Here is a 12,789-nt window from a genome sequence, read left to right as displayed (position 1 = left end):
CAATTTTGTTGAAACGAATCCACAGGCGAGCTGCCTATCTTATTAAAAAGAAGGTGAAAGCTTATAATAGATATAAAAACATAACCATATAAAGTAAAGAAAATAGGTCAAAGCAATTGTTTCTCTGATCGAACAATCGATCAAGGCTATTGTCGAACACCTTTGATTACGCGTCATATTGATCCTGTGTGATCTCATCCTTACCCCTTTTTGCATCGTTCTAGTTTGAACCTCTATGGTTATTGGGAGCGACTGGTTTTGGTTTGGTCTCAAATTGTGTCCAGATTAGTTTTGATTCGGGGTTTTGCACCTGGACTCGTGGACAGGTCCGGATGGAAATAATGTGATTAATCGAAATGGTCTGGAGTGGATTCGGCTCGGTTCTCCGGCCATTAGCAGCTTGACCTGCCAGCGAGCAGAAAATATTTCTTGAAAACAAAATAGAAAGGATGGAAAAGATGTGCATCAGGGCTCTATCTGTATGCGAATAGAATAGAAAAGAAACTAGTAGTGCGTGGGAATTTGCTTCATTGCTTGCAAGTTTCCTATTTCAGCTTGGGGGATAAAACATTTCCATACTAAAATTTATTCTGGATTAGTAGGAATTAGGAGTTCTTGCTAAGTAGGTTTCACCTTCACTTGCAAGATTCCCATCAAATTGGAAAAACCCTTGGTTCTCTGTTGACCCCCACGCTCCTTCTATCCATCCACTATAAAAAAAGGAGGAAAGGAGCGCCGCCGCCACAACCAGACGACGGACGGACGGCGGCAAGCGATTCAATGGCCTGGCCGAGACACGCGTTCTCAACGTGACCTTCAAGGACTACGTGATCACCACCACCGTCACGTCCTCCGGCAGGGCCGTGGAGCGCTGGATGGCGGAGGTTCTTTCGGTGCACCGCTCCGGCGGCGGCGTTATCAGCCACAACCAAATCCACGTCGGGCTCGACGTCGAGTGGCGCCCCAGCAACTACGGCGGCCAGCAGAACAAGGCCGCCACCCTGCAGCTCTGCGTCAACTGCCGCTGCCTCGTCTTCCAGCTCCTCCACGCCGACTACTTCCCCGCCGCGCTGGCCAGGTTCCTCGGCGACCGCAGCATCGGCTTCTACGGCGTCGGCGTGAGGGCGGACGCGGAGCGGCTCAGAGCCGACCACGACCTGGTGGTCGCCAACGCGGTGGACCTGTGCGGCTACGTGGCGGATTGGCTGAACCGCCCTGACCTCCGCCACGCTTCGCTGCGCGCCATCGTGGCCGCCGTCATGGGCGTCGAGCTCGTCAAGCCGCACAGGGTGACCATGAGCCGGTGTGACGCGCGCCGCCTCAGCGACGAGCAGATCAGCTATGCCTGCATCGACGCGTTCGTCTCTTCCGAGGTCGTGCGGATGCTGAGCTACGCGTACAGGGACTTGATTGTATCGTGAAGCTGCTGCTCGATCGAGCGCGACCACTGGCCGAGCCGCAAGGTGACTGGCCGTCGCGCGACCACCGCGAACTCGCATTGCTTACTAGTTCTAGCTTGTTCTAGTAGTTATTTGCATTGCATCAGCGACAAAAAAATCTATGATGGTGCATAGAGACTCGGTTCTTGCTGCATTTTAATTTCCTAGGCCAAAGGATTTTAGGGTTTCGTTCTCCGATTTTAATCAGACAGTTTCGGTGTGTTTTAGCTTCTGCGATGTATTCGTCCTGGTTTGCCGTTTGTTTTACATCAGAAAGCAAAAGATTGTGTTGAAACTAACACCGCTAATGGTCCCGAATTTTTTACATTGTGGTGTCGTGTGGTTGTTTTTTTGGGTAAGATTACAACGGTTTCTGATTGATCAAGTTGCAAGCGGGACGGATTGTTGCCGATCGTGAACCCGCAAAGCTCGCCGCTAAACTAATCTGGCGGGTTTGTGGCCGCCCACTAACAAATCTGGCAGCTGAATTTGATTACGTGGACTTTGGCCACCCTACAGGAACCCGCATAGCCCGCATGTGCGGGTCTGTCCCTCCGGACCACGGGCGCTCACCAGATCTGCCCCCACTCAACTCAGCCACCGGATCCCCGAGGCGCGACTATGTGGGCAACGGCGGCAACCTCCCCGTTGCAGCTCCGGTCCACACTCTCCCCACTACACGGGCCTACCGCGCACGCTCCCATGGCTCCTGCTCCCCACGCCCGGCCCAATGGCTCCACCCGCGCTGCTTGCTGCACCCTCGGCGAATGCAGCGTCAACCGCCTCACCATCGCCCCGCGCAGGGTGCGCTGCTTCGGCTACCACGACGGCGCTCGGCTCTTCCTCCACTCAGCTAGAGGTCCGACCACTGTAACACCCTAGGTGTTAATTATTCGTGATAAGACTAATCTCAGCCATTAGCTTTAAATCTTCATGATTAAAGCACTAGAGGAAACTTTTTCTGTCAAATTTTTGTTAGTTCGAACTAGACCGGTCCGACCGGTCTGAGTGACCGGTCAGACCGGTTGAGAGTCTTTTAATCCCCATACCATCTCCCAATTCTTATTTATTTCACTCAGCTCTCTCTCTCCTTCCTCCACCGAGCCGAGCTGAGCTCGTCCCGTCGCCGCCCCCTCCCATCGATCTCCTTACTCCGGCCGCCGTTCGTCGATTCCTTCCACGAGCACCTTCCTCACCTTGTCCTCCACCTCCCCTGCACCTCCCCAAACCTCGCTCGAGCTTTCTCCGCCGGAATCGGCCCTCCATCGCCGGCCGCCATGGGAGAGTCGCCCGAGCTCCACCCCTTCGCGTCGATCTGCTTCTTCGGTGCTTCTCCGCCCAAATCGACCCCAAGGATGGGTTCTTGTGAGCTCCTCCACCTTCCCCGCTTCTTCCCCGCCCTTTTTCCGAAGCTTCCTCACCGGAGCGCCGCCACACGCCGCACGCGTGCCGCCGCTCCACCTAGGTCCGGATTATCCGGCCTAGTACCGGATCATCCGACTCAACACTCTTTTTAGGCACGAAACTCACTCCAGAAAATACCCAGATCCGGATCATCCGGCCTAGGGTCGGATCATCCGGCACCTTCCAGTGGCAAAAAATACTGTTTGGCCGGATCATCCGGCCAATGGGCGGATCATCCGACCAAGGGGACTTAACGGCAATCCGAAGCCAAAACTTTCTGGTGGTGGTCGGATCATCCGGCGTTGGGTCGAATCATCCGATCAGCACAGACCTTCAGTGCTTGTAAAATACGTAGAAAATTGTAGAAAAATGGGAAAAATACAAAACTAGTTTTGTTAGCTTCGTATTTTTATTCTCTACATGGTAGAACTATGAAATGTGTTATTTGACAGCTTTTTATGTGCAGTTTTATTTATACTAGATAAATGCTTTTCTAGATTGTTAAATGCGTAAATAGAGTTAGGAATGTGCTAAAAATATAAAACCAGTTGGGTTAACTTTGTTACACTCGTGTAAGGTTTAATTATCCTCCGCTAATGTAGTTGTTTAGGTTTAGGTAATGGTGACCTTGTGCTCGTATTGCTGCATTTTTTGTTGCATCGTCCATGCATTTATACATATGTATTGTTGAACCTCATTTAGGTACGCTAGATGTACAACGCGCGGACGTGAAGCACGCGGTGGTAGAGCCGAACTACAAGACGGTGTTCGGTGGATATCTCAAGAAAATGGAAGGACCCACTGAGGCAACCGAAGACCCGGCCCAAGGGGGGAAGGGCCCAAGGCCTTAATAGTATTAACACTAACTTAGTGTTACCCCAGGCAAGCCCCGTTGCATGCCCTATTATTTTAAATTATGATTCACTATATATATGTTTATTTATTACTTGTGCATTAAGTTTTAGAAATTATTTGGAACCCTAGTTGTATAATCCTTAGGTTCCCTTGAGTTATACTAATATGTATAGGACGATAGTGATGCCATGCTTAATAGGTCTTGGTAGAAGTCAGGTAATTTCTTGTCACTCGCGAGATATAGGATTTGATAGAAGTCGAGTAATTGCCGGTTACTCGCGAGATGTATAGTTGTCTTTATACTTCAATGTGTGAGATATGAAAAGAATGGAAATGGAGACCGGACGGGGAAGGTTAATGAGATGTAGGTATGGCAGCAGGACAGGATTCCTGGGTGTCTTAGCCCCGTCCGTGTCGATTAAGGACCGTACCGTTGTTGGCCCTACTGATCATGTTTGAATTGTACTAACCGCATGCCGGGAGTAGGAGGTAGTCGAAACCGGTAAGCCTAGTACTGCTTTGCTTCGAAAGTATAGGAATCCGCACCCAACTCTTAGGGTAGTCGAGTGGCAGCAGAGAATTGGGAATGCATATGTTTACTTTTGGTAGTCTCTCGTAGGGCTCGGCTGACTATATGTCGTTGGGCTGGTTCCTGTAGTTCGAGGCGGGGAGGGGAATGGTTGGTGCGTGTGGTCCGACGGGCTTATGCGTGCCGTGTTGGTTAGGTCCACCTTGCAAGGTTAAATCGAATCGATTCGCCGTCAGTCGCTCTCGGATATGAGTACCTTGATCAACTGCGTCACATCATAGTAATATGATATGGAACATGGATTATATTATATATGTTGATGTCTACTTTAAATTGTGATTAATATTCTACTATATTTGCTTTAGTTGGTTTATGCAAATATTAGATCATGGTCAGTCTATATAGAACTTGGAGCTAAAATATTAAAAATAAGGAACCACTTTTAGATGTTTTTCTGTAAAATAAATCACCAGCCAGAAAGCTTTGCATGTCTAGATATGTGGGCTAAGTATACCCAATAGTCGGGTAAATCTTGCTGAGTATTAGTTGCTCAGGGTTTGTTGTTTACCCTATTTCAGGTGTAGAAGCTAACTGGGATTCACGTCAGTGGGCTCGATGTGATGTCCTCCCGTCTCCGTAGTTCTCAATCTAATTTTACTGTTTTATGAGTCTTTTATTAAAAGTGTTCCCCAGGTTAGGTTCTTTTCTACTGCTATCCCTTCTTACGTAAATTCTAAATTGGAAACTATTTTTGTAAATTTTTATATTAAAAGCGGTTATGTAATTGTCTTAATGTTAGTTACTATTTTTGTAAGATTATATCATGCTGGTACCGTCTGCTCTCGCCGTCGTGCGAGACTACTGGTGTGTTTCGATCGGCCTGTGGGTTGGAAACAGACTGTCAGGTTACACTTAATTAAACTAATACGCCTGATGCGTTCAAATGATGGCGGTTACGCTTAATTAAGCTATTTAACTTGACGGTTCTGTCACAGCTGCTATCAGAGCTAAAATGCACCAGAGGATACCAGTATGTTTCTTCGTGTTTTCAAAACTAAAAATGAGTTTCAGAAAAAATAATAATAAATACGCTTCTTCGCGCTTAATGGATTAGGAGAAGTTAGTTCGTAAGCCCAATGTAGAGTAGGTTATGTCAGTTGGCTATAAATAGAATATTAACAAACTCCTAACCAGTTATTAGTGTTGTATATATATATATATTGTGATTTTTCTACAGGTACACTAACCTCGCTTACGTAGGGCAAATTCATAGCAAATGGCTAGTATATATACAGGGAGAGTACGTATGTATGCCACCGAATAACTATGTATCTTGCCATAGTCGTTTTGGCAAGAATTTCTTTTGGTAAAGTACGTATAGGTCATGCATGCATCATGTCATTTATTTAAATTCATCTTATGAGCCTAAATCAGTAGCGTTTGTAATTAAATATGTGCCAGTTCCTTTCCCTAGAGTGGATCTTGCTATGTTGGGTTTTCAAGTTGTGTTGCTGTTCTCATAGTGTTAATCATATCGACAACTCTATTTACAAGAAAGATTTCGGAAATGTGATAAAGAGTTTGCTAGTAAACCTTCGTAATTTTTCATGACATATTTCTCGAATTACGCTCAACTTGGTAGAATTTGTGAAATTTCATATTGTACATGGACAGTAAAATCCATTTTTAATCTTCTTAAGTATGAAATTTAAGCAAACCCACGATTGCAAAGTTGTATGTAACCCAGTTATGTGTCGTCAAGAATTGAGGGTTTTTAGATTGTGAAATTTGAATTTTTGAATATTGCAATATAAAAAAAGTTAGACAGATTAAGTACTCTATACATATTACATATGTTTTGGCCTATTTTGAACATGAAAATAATGAAAGAACCATCAGCAGCGGTATAGCTCACTGATATCTTTCCAAAACAGACTTTCCATGCCATACACAAATTTTTCATGCCAGGTTAGTTTGCAGTTTAGGAGAAATAACTAAAATCGTGAATTATTTAGAGTATTTTAATTTATGACAAATCTAGTCATGCACAACTCACTTTCGATAGTTTTGGCCTTAACGTGGTTAGGGGATCATGAAAACCAATGCGTCCATTTGCACAAAACCTATCTATTTGTTCAAACAATTTACGTTCAAAACCATGAATCCGGTAGTGTTGTGAATGTTTCTCATTCTTGGGGATGAACTCTTCGAATCGACATTTTTCCCCAAGATTTAAGATAAGCATATTATCCTTAGATGAAACCCTTAGTTATTCTTTCATCTACGTATATATGTATATACCCTTCCCTACCATGGTCAATGATAAGTCGAGATCGTATATCCTCGTCTCCAGCCCATTCATTCCAATACTTGGGGATAATTCATCCCGGCTGTCCATGATGACTGAAGCTTTCTGTTATTCTTCTACTATTAATATTCGTTATTCTAATTGTCTTGATTCCTATACCTACCATGGGTTCGCTTGCATTCTTGCTCAAATAAATATAAATAAATTCAGAACTTGATCATATACATTATAGTCATCCTGCATGAATAAGATCGCACATTGGTTGCCAAGTAAATGAACTATTGCATCGCATCGTTTTGCGTTGTGGGGGCAATGCAAGGTTAGGGAAACCTTGGTGGTAGTTTGACTGACCATATAGATTCATGCCTTTGAACATATTTTATGGCTGCTTTTTGCCTCTTCAGTCTTTCTATATTCAATCGTGTTGTTCGAATTTCTATTATTGGTTCTTATATGGTGGAGATTTGTCACACGACCTATAGCGCCGCGACGGGACCTAGGGCCTCGCGTGTGCGGTCGCCACGCGATTGTGCTACTGGGAGCGCACTGGTGCTTAGGTTCGTGCGAATAAAACTACATCGATGATTCTTTAGAGCAATAATTGGAACCATTTTTTCTTTACATTTGTTTTTAAGGGGGTAGGCCCTTTGGAAGTAACAATGCGGATAGGTTGTTTATAAATAAATTTCTAGGGATCATAATCTACTAATCTCCATAACAACATGTGCATTTTGCATCATGCAACTTATTTAATGGATAAAGTTGAGCAAGAATGTTCTTGAGCACAAACTTGCCTTGATGTTTTTTTTGGATTCCATGAGCTCCTAGAAGCTCACAATGTATAAGTAGTAGTCTCCGTTTTGGCGTTTCCAACCCAAGTTAGGAATTCCTTGAGTTCTTTTTCTTTTTACTGTTTCCATGACCTTATTTGGATGTCTAGCACGGAGCTTGAGTAATTATGTATATAGTTCTTAGAGTCCATTCTCAGCCCTTTCCTTTCATTTAAATCTCGGGACGAGATTTCTTTAAGGGTAGGATTGTAACACCCTAGGTGTTAATTATCCGTGATAAGACTAATCTCAGCCATTAGCTTTAAATCTTCATGATTAAAGCACTAGAGGAAACTTTTTCTGTCAAATTTTTGTTAGTTCGAGATAGACGGGTCCGACCGGTCTGGGTGACTGGTCAGACCGGTTGGGAGTCTTTTAATCCCCTTACCATCTCCCAATTCTTATTTATATCACTCAGCTCTCTCTCTCTCCTTCCTCCACCGAGCCGAGCTGAGCTCATCCCGTCGCCGCCCCCTCCCATCGATCTCCTTGCTCCGGCCGCCGTTCGTTGATTCCTTCCACGAGCACCTTCCTCACCTTGTCCTCCACCTCCCCCGCACCACCCCAAACCTCGCTCGAGCTTTCCCCGCCGGAATCGGCCCTCCATCGCCGGCCAGCATGGGAGCGTCGCCCGAGCTCCACCCCTTCGTGTCGATCCGCTTCTTCGGTGCTTCTCCGCCCAAATCGACCCCAAGGATGGGTTCTTGGTGAGCTCCTCCACCTTCCCCGCTTCTTCCCCGCCCTTTTTCCGAAGCTTCCTCGCCGGAGCGTCGCCACACGCCGCACGCGTGCCGCCGCTCCACCCAGGTCCGGATTATCTGGCCTAGTATCGGATCATCCGACTCAACACTCTTTTTAGGCACGAAACTCACTCCAGAAAATACCCAGATCCGGATCATCCGGCCAAGGGTCGGATCATCCGGCACCTTCCAGTGGCAAAAAGTACTGTTTGGCCGGATTATCCGGCCAATGGGCGGATCATCCGACCAAGGGGACTTAACGACAATCCGAAGCCAAAACTTTCTGGTGGTAGTCGGATCATCCGGCGTTGGGTCGGATCATCCGATCAGCACAGACCTTCAGTGCTTGTAAAATACGTAGAAAATTGTAGAAAAATGGGAAAAATACAAAACCAGTTTTGTTAGCTTTGTATTTTTATTCTCTACATGGTAGAACCATGAAATGTGTTATTTGACAGCTTTTTATCTGCAGTTTTATTTATACTAGATAAATGCTTTTCTAGATTGTTAAATGCGCAAATATTAGATCATGGTTAGTCTATATAGAATCTGAAGCTAAAATATTGAAAATAAGGATCCACTTTTAGATGTTTTTCTTTAAAATAAACCACCAGCCAGAAAGCTTTGCATGTCTAGATATGTGGGCTAAGTATACCCAATAGTCGGGTAAGTCTTGCTGAGTATTAGTTGCTCAGGGTTTGTTGTTTACTCTGTTTTTGGGTAGAAGCTAACTGGGATTCACGTCAGTGGGCTCGATGTGATCTTCTCCCGTCTCCGTAGTTCTCAATCTAATTTTGCTGTTTTATGAGTCCTTTATTAAAAGTGTTCCCCAAGTTAGATTCTTTTCCGCTGCTATCCCTTCTTACGTAAATTCTAAATTGGAAACTGTTTTTGTAAATTTTTATATTGAAAATGGTTATGTAATTGTCTTAATGTTAGTTACTATTTTTGTACGATTCTATTATGCTTATTATGCTGGTACCGTCTGCGCTCGCCGTCGTGCGAGACTACTGATGTGTTTCGATCGGCCTGTGGGTTGGAAACAGACTGTCAGGTTATACTTAATTAAGCTAATGCGTCTGATGCGTTCAAATGATGGCGGTTACAATTAATTAAACCGTTTAACTTGGCGGTTCTGTCACAACCACTGTCACCTCAACTTCCGCAGCGGCTGCGCTCGCGAGCTCCCGACCGCGCCCGGGAGCTTTCAACCGCGCTGGTAGCCCGGACCGATTTGCTCGTTCGCGGCATGGGCATCCTTGCCGCCGCGCTCTCGTATTGACGCAGGCTGCATCGGCGCTCATTCTTGCATCGTATCTAGACCTGGGCATGGGTCACCCGACCCGAACAACCCGACCCAACCCGCCCGAAAAAAACCCGACCCGACCCGACCCGAGCTACGTGGCGGGTGGGCGCGGGCCGTATTTTTTGACCCGCAACAATCAACGGGCCGGGCACGGGCCGTGATTTTTGATCCAAAACCCGACCCAACCCGAAAAACCCGACCCAAATGCCAAAAAACCCGACCCAACCCGAAAAAAACCCGACCCAACACGCCCGCGCAGGGTGCACGGGCCAACCCGACCCGACCCGGTGATAGGTACGGGTCGGGCGCGGGCCGTCCTATGCGACCCGTGACCCGGCCTTGACCCGACCCGAACCCGACCCGACCCGACATTTGCCCAGGTCTAATCGTATCCTCGACGCCGCCAGCCCCGGCGAGGGCTGAAGGGCTCCTGGTCCTAATGGGATAGGTCCCCGATGCAGATGGCGAGGCCATCGACCGCGCCACCGATGCCTTCGCGGAGCACCTTGCCAAGGAGGAGAGGGAGAGCAGCACGGCAAAGGATTGGCAGTGAGAGACACGTGAGACGAGGTCGCGGGCTCTTGCGGGTCCTCACGGACCTCCACTCTTGTTCGCGAATTTAGCTGGCGGGTTAATATAGATCCGCAAATAAATAGTAGCTGGGCGGCATCTATCGCAATCTGTAATTTTGCGGGATGGATACGCGGGTTCATTTAAGAACCCGCCCCGCCTGCAACCTCAACTGATTGATGTTTGCAAGTGTGATATCCGCAGCATTGGAAATCTCCTACGAATTCTGTGTCTATTCATTTATGGTATGCGATTGTTTATAGTATGCTATTGATTTGTTGATATTCATGTCGATCGTCGAAGGAAGAGGCGGCAAACATCAGAAGCTGATCCCGCCGATCCCTCCTCCCGCGACGAAGAGAACGTACACGTACGAGTATGACACCGACGTCGTCATGAACGACGGCGCCGTGATCCGCACCACCGTCAGCAACTCCGAGAGGTCCACACACACGGCCAGCGCCTCACCGTCGGCCTGAACACCGAGTGGCGGGTGGTCCACGGGAAGGCCGGGCGCGGCGGCGCCAACAGGATGGCCGTACGTGCTGCAGCTCTTCGTCGGCCGCCGCTGCATCGTCTTCCAGATCGCCCGCGCCGACTACGTCCCCGCCGCTCTGCGGGCCTTCCTCGGTGCCCGGACCACAGCTTCGCCGGCTTCGGCGTCGGCAACGACGTCGAGCGGCTGTACGTCGACTGCGGGATTGCGGTCGCCGGCGCGGTGGATCTGCGGCAGTCGCGGCGGAGGTGCTCGATCGCGCGGCCAGATCGCCTGGGGTTGATTTTTGGGTGTTTAATTCAAGACCAACCTCGCATGTTTATATTTGTTCCAAAAAGATTTGGATGATTGGGTGTTATGTTGATGGTGATTTCGTTGTTAATTCATCCTTTAGTTTGTAATGCCAACGTGTGACTTAGCACTCCCTCTGCGAATGAACGGGGATAATTCAAGGGTAAAGAGTTATTTTGGGCCGGCCGTAAATTGGATCGATGGTACCGCCCCCTGTCAGTAATGTGTGTATGCATGTACATAATTTCGAAGATAAAAGATACTATAGTTTCAACACCGAGCATCGAAATCAAAATCCGATTGCACATGTGTGTTTGGTTCAATAAAAGCTTCAAAACAAGATCTCACACCACTATGTTTTGATGATATAAATTTTTTGAGAGAAATTACTTTTTCGCGTATTCTAATTTGCTTATCATTTTTGCAGAAATTGCTCATAGGTTTATATAATGTTGCTTTTGCATGCCCGAGTTCAATTAAGTGGATATTGGTGTTCATATTGTGAAGATAGAATGCTTAGTGTTAATAGTGGATAAGAGTAAACAACTTTGTTAGGTAGGTGAATGTTGATATCATGATTAATGATAGGCAACTTTAGATGATCGATTGAGTGTTTTGACTAATTGATTTTGGTATTTTTTCACAGTACATAAAACAATTTATGTGTTTTGAAAAGTATCGTCGAAATATATTCAAGTGGGGTCTTGTTTTGAAGGTCTCCTCGAAAGAGATACAATTGTGCAATCGGAATTTGAATTTGATGGATGATTTAAGAACTACAACTTTTTTTTTTAATTTTGAAGTTGCTTGCACGTGTCACGGTGGTGGGGGGTCGCTTGGACCACGTGATCAAAAAGCAGCCATGTGGGCTAGGCCTGATTAGTAAAGTACAAACGATAGGATTAATAGTTTTACCAAAAATAGAAAGGCTGTACCGGGTGCAACTTTTACAGCCGGCCGTAGGATAGCCGAGTCCTAATTCAAGACCAACCTTGTCACGGCCAACGGGCCGACTACGCCGCGTGGGTTACTGTAGCGCGAGCTACTGTTGCACCGCGGCTCAGCTCCTTAGTCCCAAACTAGAAGTAGAGAGGGAGCCGAACCAGCTTAAATAGCCGGTCCCTGGGAAAAGCTAGTAACTCCGGTTCGAACATTTTGCGCGAAGCGAGAACGAAAACGCAAGAGAGTTATTTAGCAGGTGTGGTTTACTCAAAGTGTAGAGTAGATCTTAGCCGTTATCCCGGGCCAGGTCGTTATAGGGGTATCAGAGTTATACACTCGCGATTTCATGCCACGTACGGGCAGAAGTGCGCCTACATGAGCACGTTGTGTGCGTGGGGACACGGATGCCACCGGCCGTATGGGTAAGCTGGTTCGACGAGGACGTCGAATCCTAACGGGGGGAGATTGTTACGGCCCACGGGCCGACTGGGCTGCGCGGGTTACTATAGTGCGAGCTACTGTAGCACCGCAGCTCAGCTCCCTGGGAAGCTAGTAACTCCGGTTCGAACCTTTTGCGCGAAGCGAGGACGAAAGCGCAAGAGAGTTATTTAGCAGGTGTGGTATACTCAAAGTGTAGAGTAGATCTTAGCCGTTATCCCGGGCCGGGTCGTTACAAACCTCGCACGTTTGTAATTGCCACTGTATCCACCACCGGTATTAATTTAAATGTTTTCAAACAAATATGAACGGGATAGGCAATATCCTATCCCACACGGATATTTCTCATCTGATTTTTTATATCTTTTCTTCTTCGCTCTCCTCTCTTAACATTTTTCAAAGCACATTACAACTGCGGACACCACATATACATAATATATATGCTAATGTCTTGGATGATTTGGAAATAACGTAGTAACGCCAAGATCTTCAATGGCAACGAGCAGAGCTTGGGTCAGCTTATTCAAGGAATTCTCGAAGAGGGAAGCAATTGGATTCACGCTGGTGCAAGCAAAACTTGCGGTTATTGATTGGCCTCACCAGTTGAGGACGAGTAGTGCCATTTTTGTCTAGGCTGCTTT

The 12,789-nt window shown here is 46.7% G+C and overlaps 1 protein-coding gene across 1 annotated transcript; it reads left to right on the top strand.

Annotated features, from left to right (window-relative positions):
• Window positions 1–356: 356 nt before the first annotated feature.
• LOC120674895 (Werner Syndrome-like exonuclease) lies at window positions 357–1,421 on the top strand. Its single transcript, XM_039955998.1, has 2 exons — window positions 357–380; window positions 723–1,421. The coding sequence occupies exons 1-2, from the start codon at window positions 357–359 to the stop codon at window positions 1,419–1,421; spliced, it is 723 nt and encodes a 240-aa protein (XP_039811932.1).
• Window positions 1,422–12,789: the final 11,368 nt, after the last annotated feature.

Source organism: Panicum virgatum, chromosome 5N, assembly GCF_016808335.1.
Source record: "Panicum virgatum strain AP13 chromosome 5N, P.virgatum_v5, whole genome shotgun sequence".
Taxonomy (NCBI): Eukaryota; Viridiplantae; Streptophyta; class Magnoliopsida; order Poales; family Poaceae; genus Panicum; species Panicum virgatum.
The sequence above is the reverse complement of the archived record's forward strand: the minus strand, read 5'-3'. Positions and strand labels throughout refer to the sequence as shown.

What these genes read in the sequence shown, in the direction of transcription:
- LOC120674895 (XM_039955998.1), top strand. Translation starts at nt 357, where the DNA reads ATGGTCTGGAGTGGATTCGGCTCG. An exon ending in TCTGGAGTGGATTCGGCTCG is followed by an intron (nt 381 to 722) that starts GTTCTCCGGCCA and finishes CTATAAAAAAAG; the next exon opens with GAGGAAAGGAGCGCCGCCGC.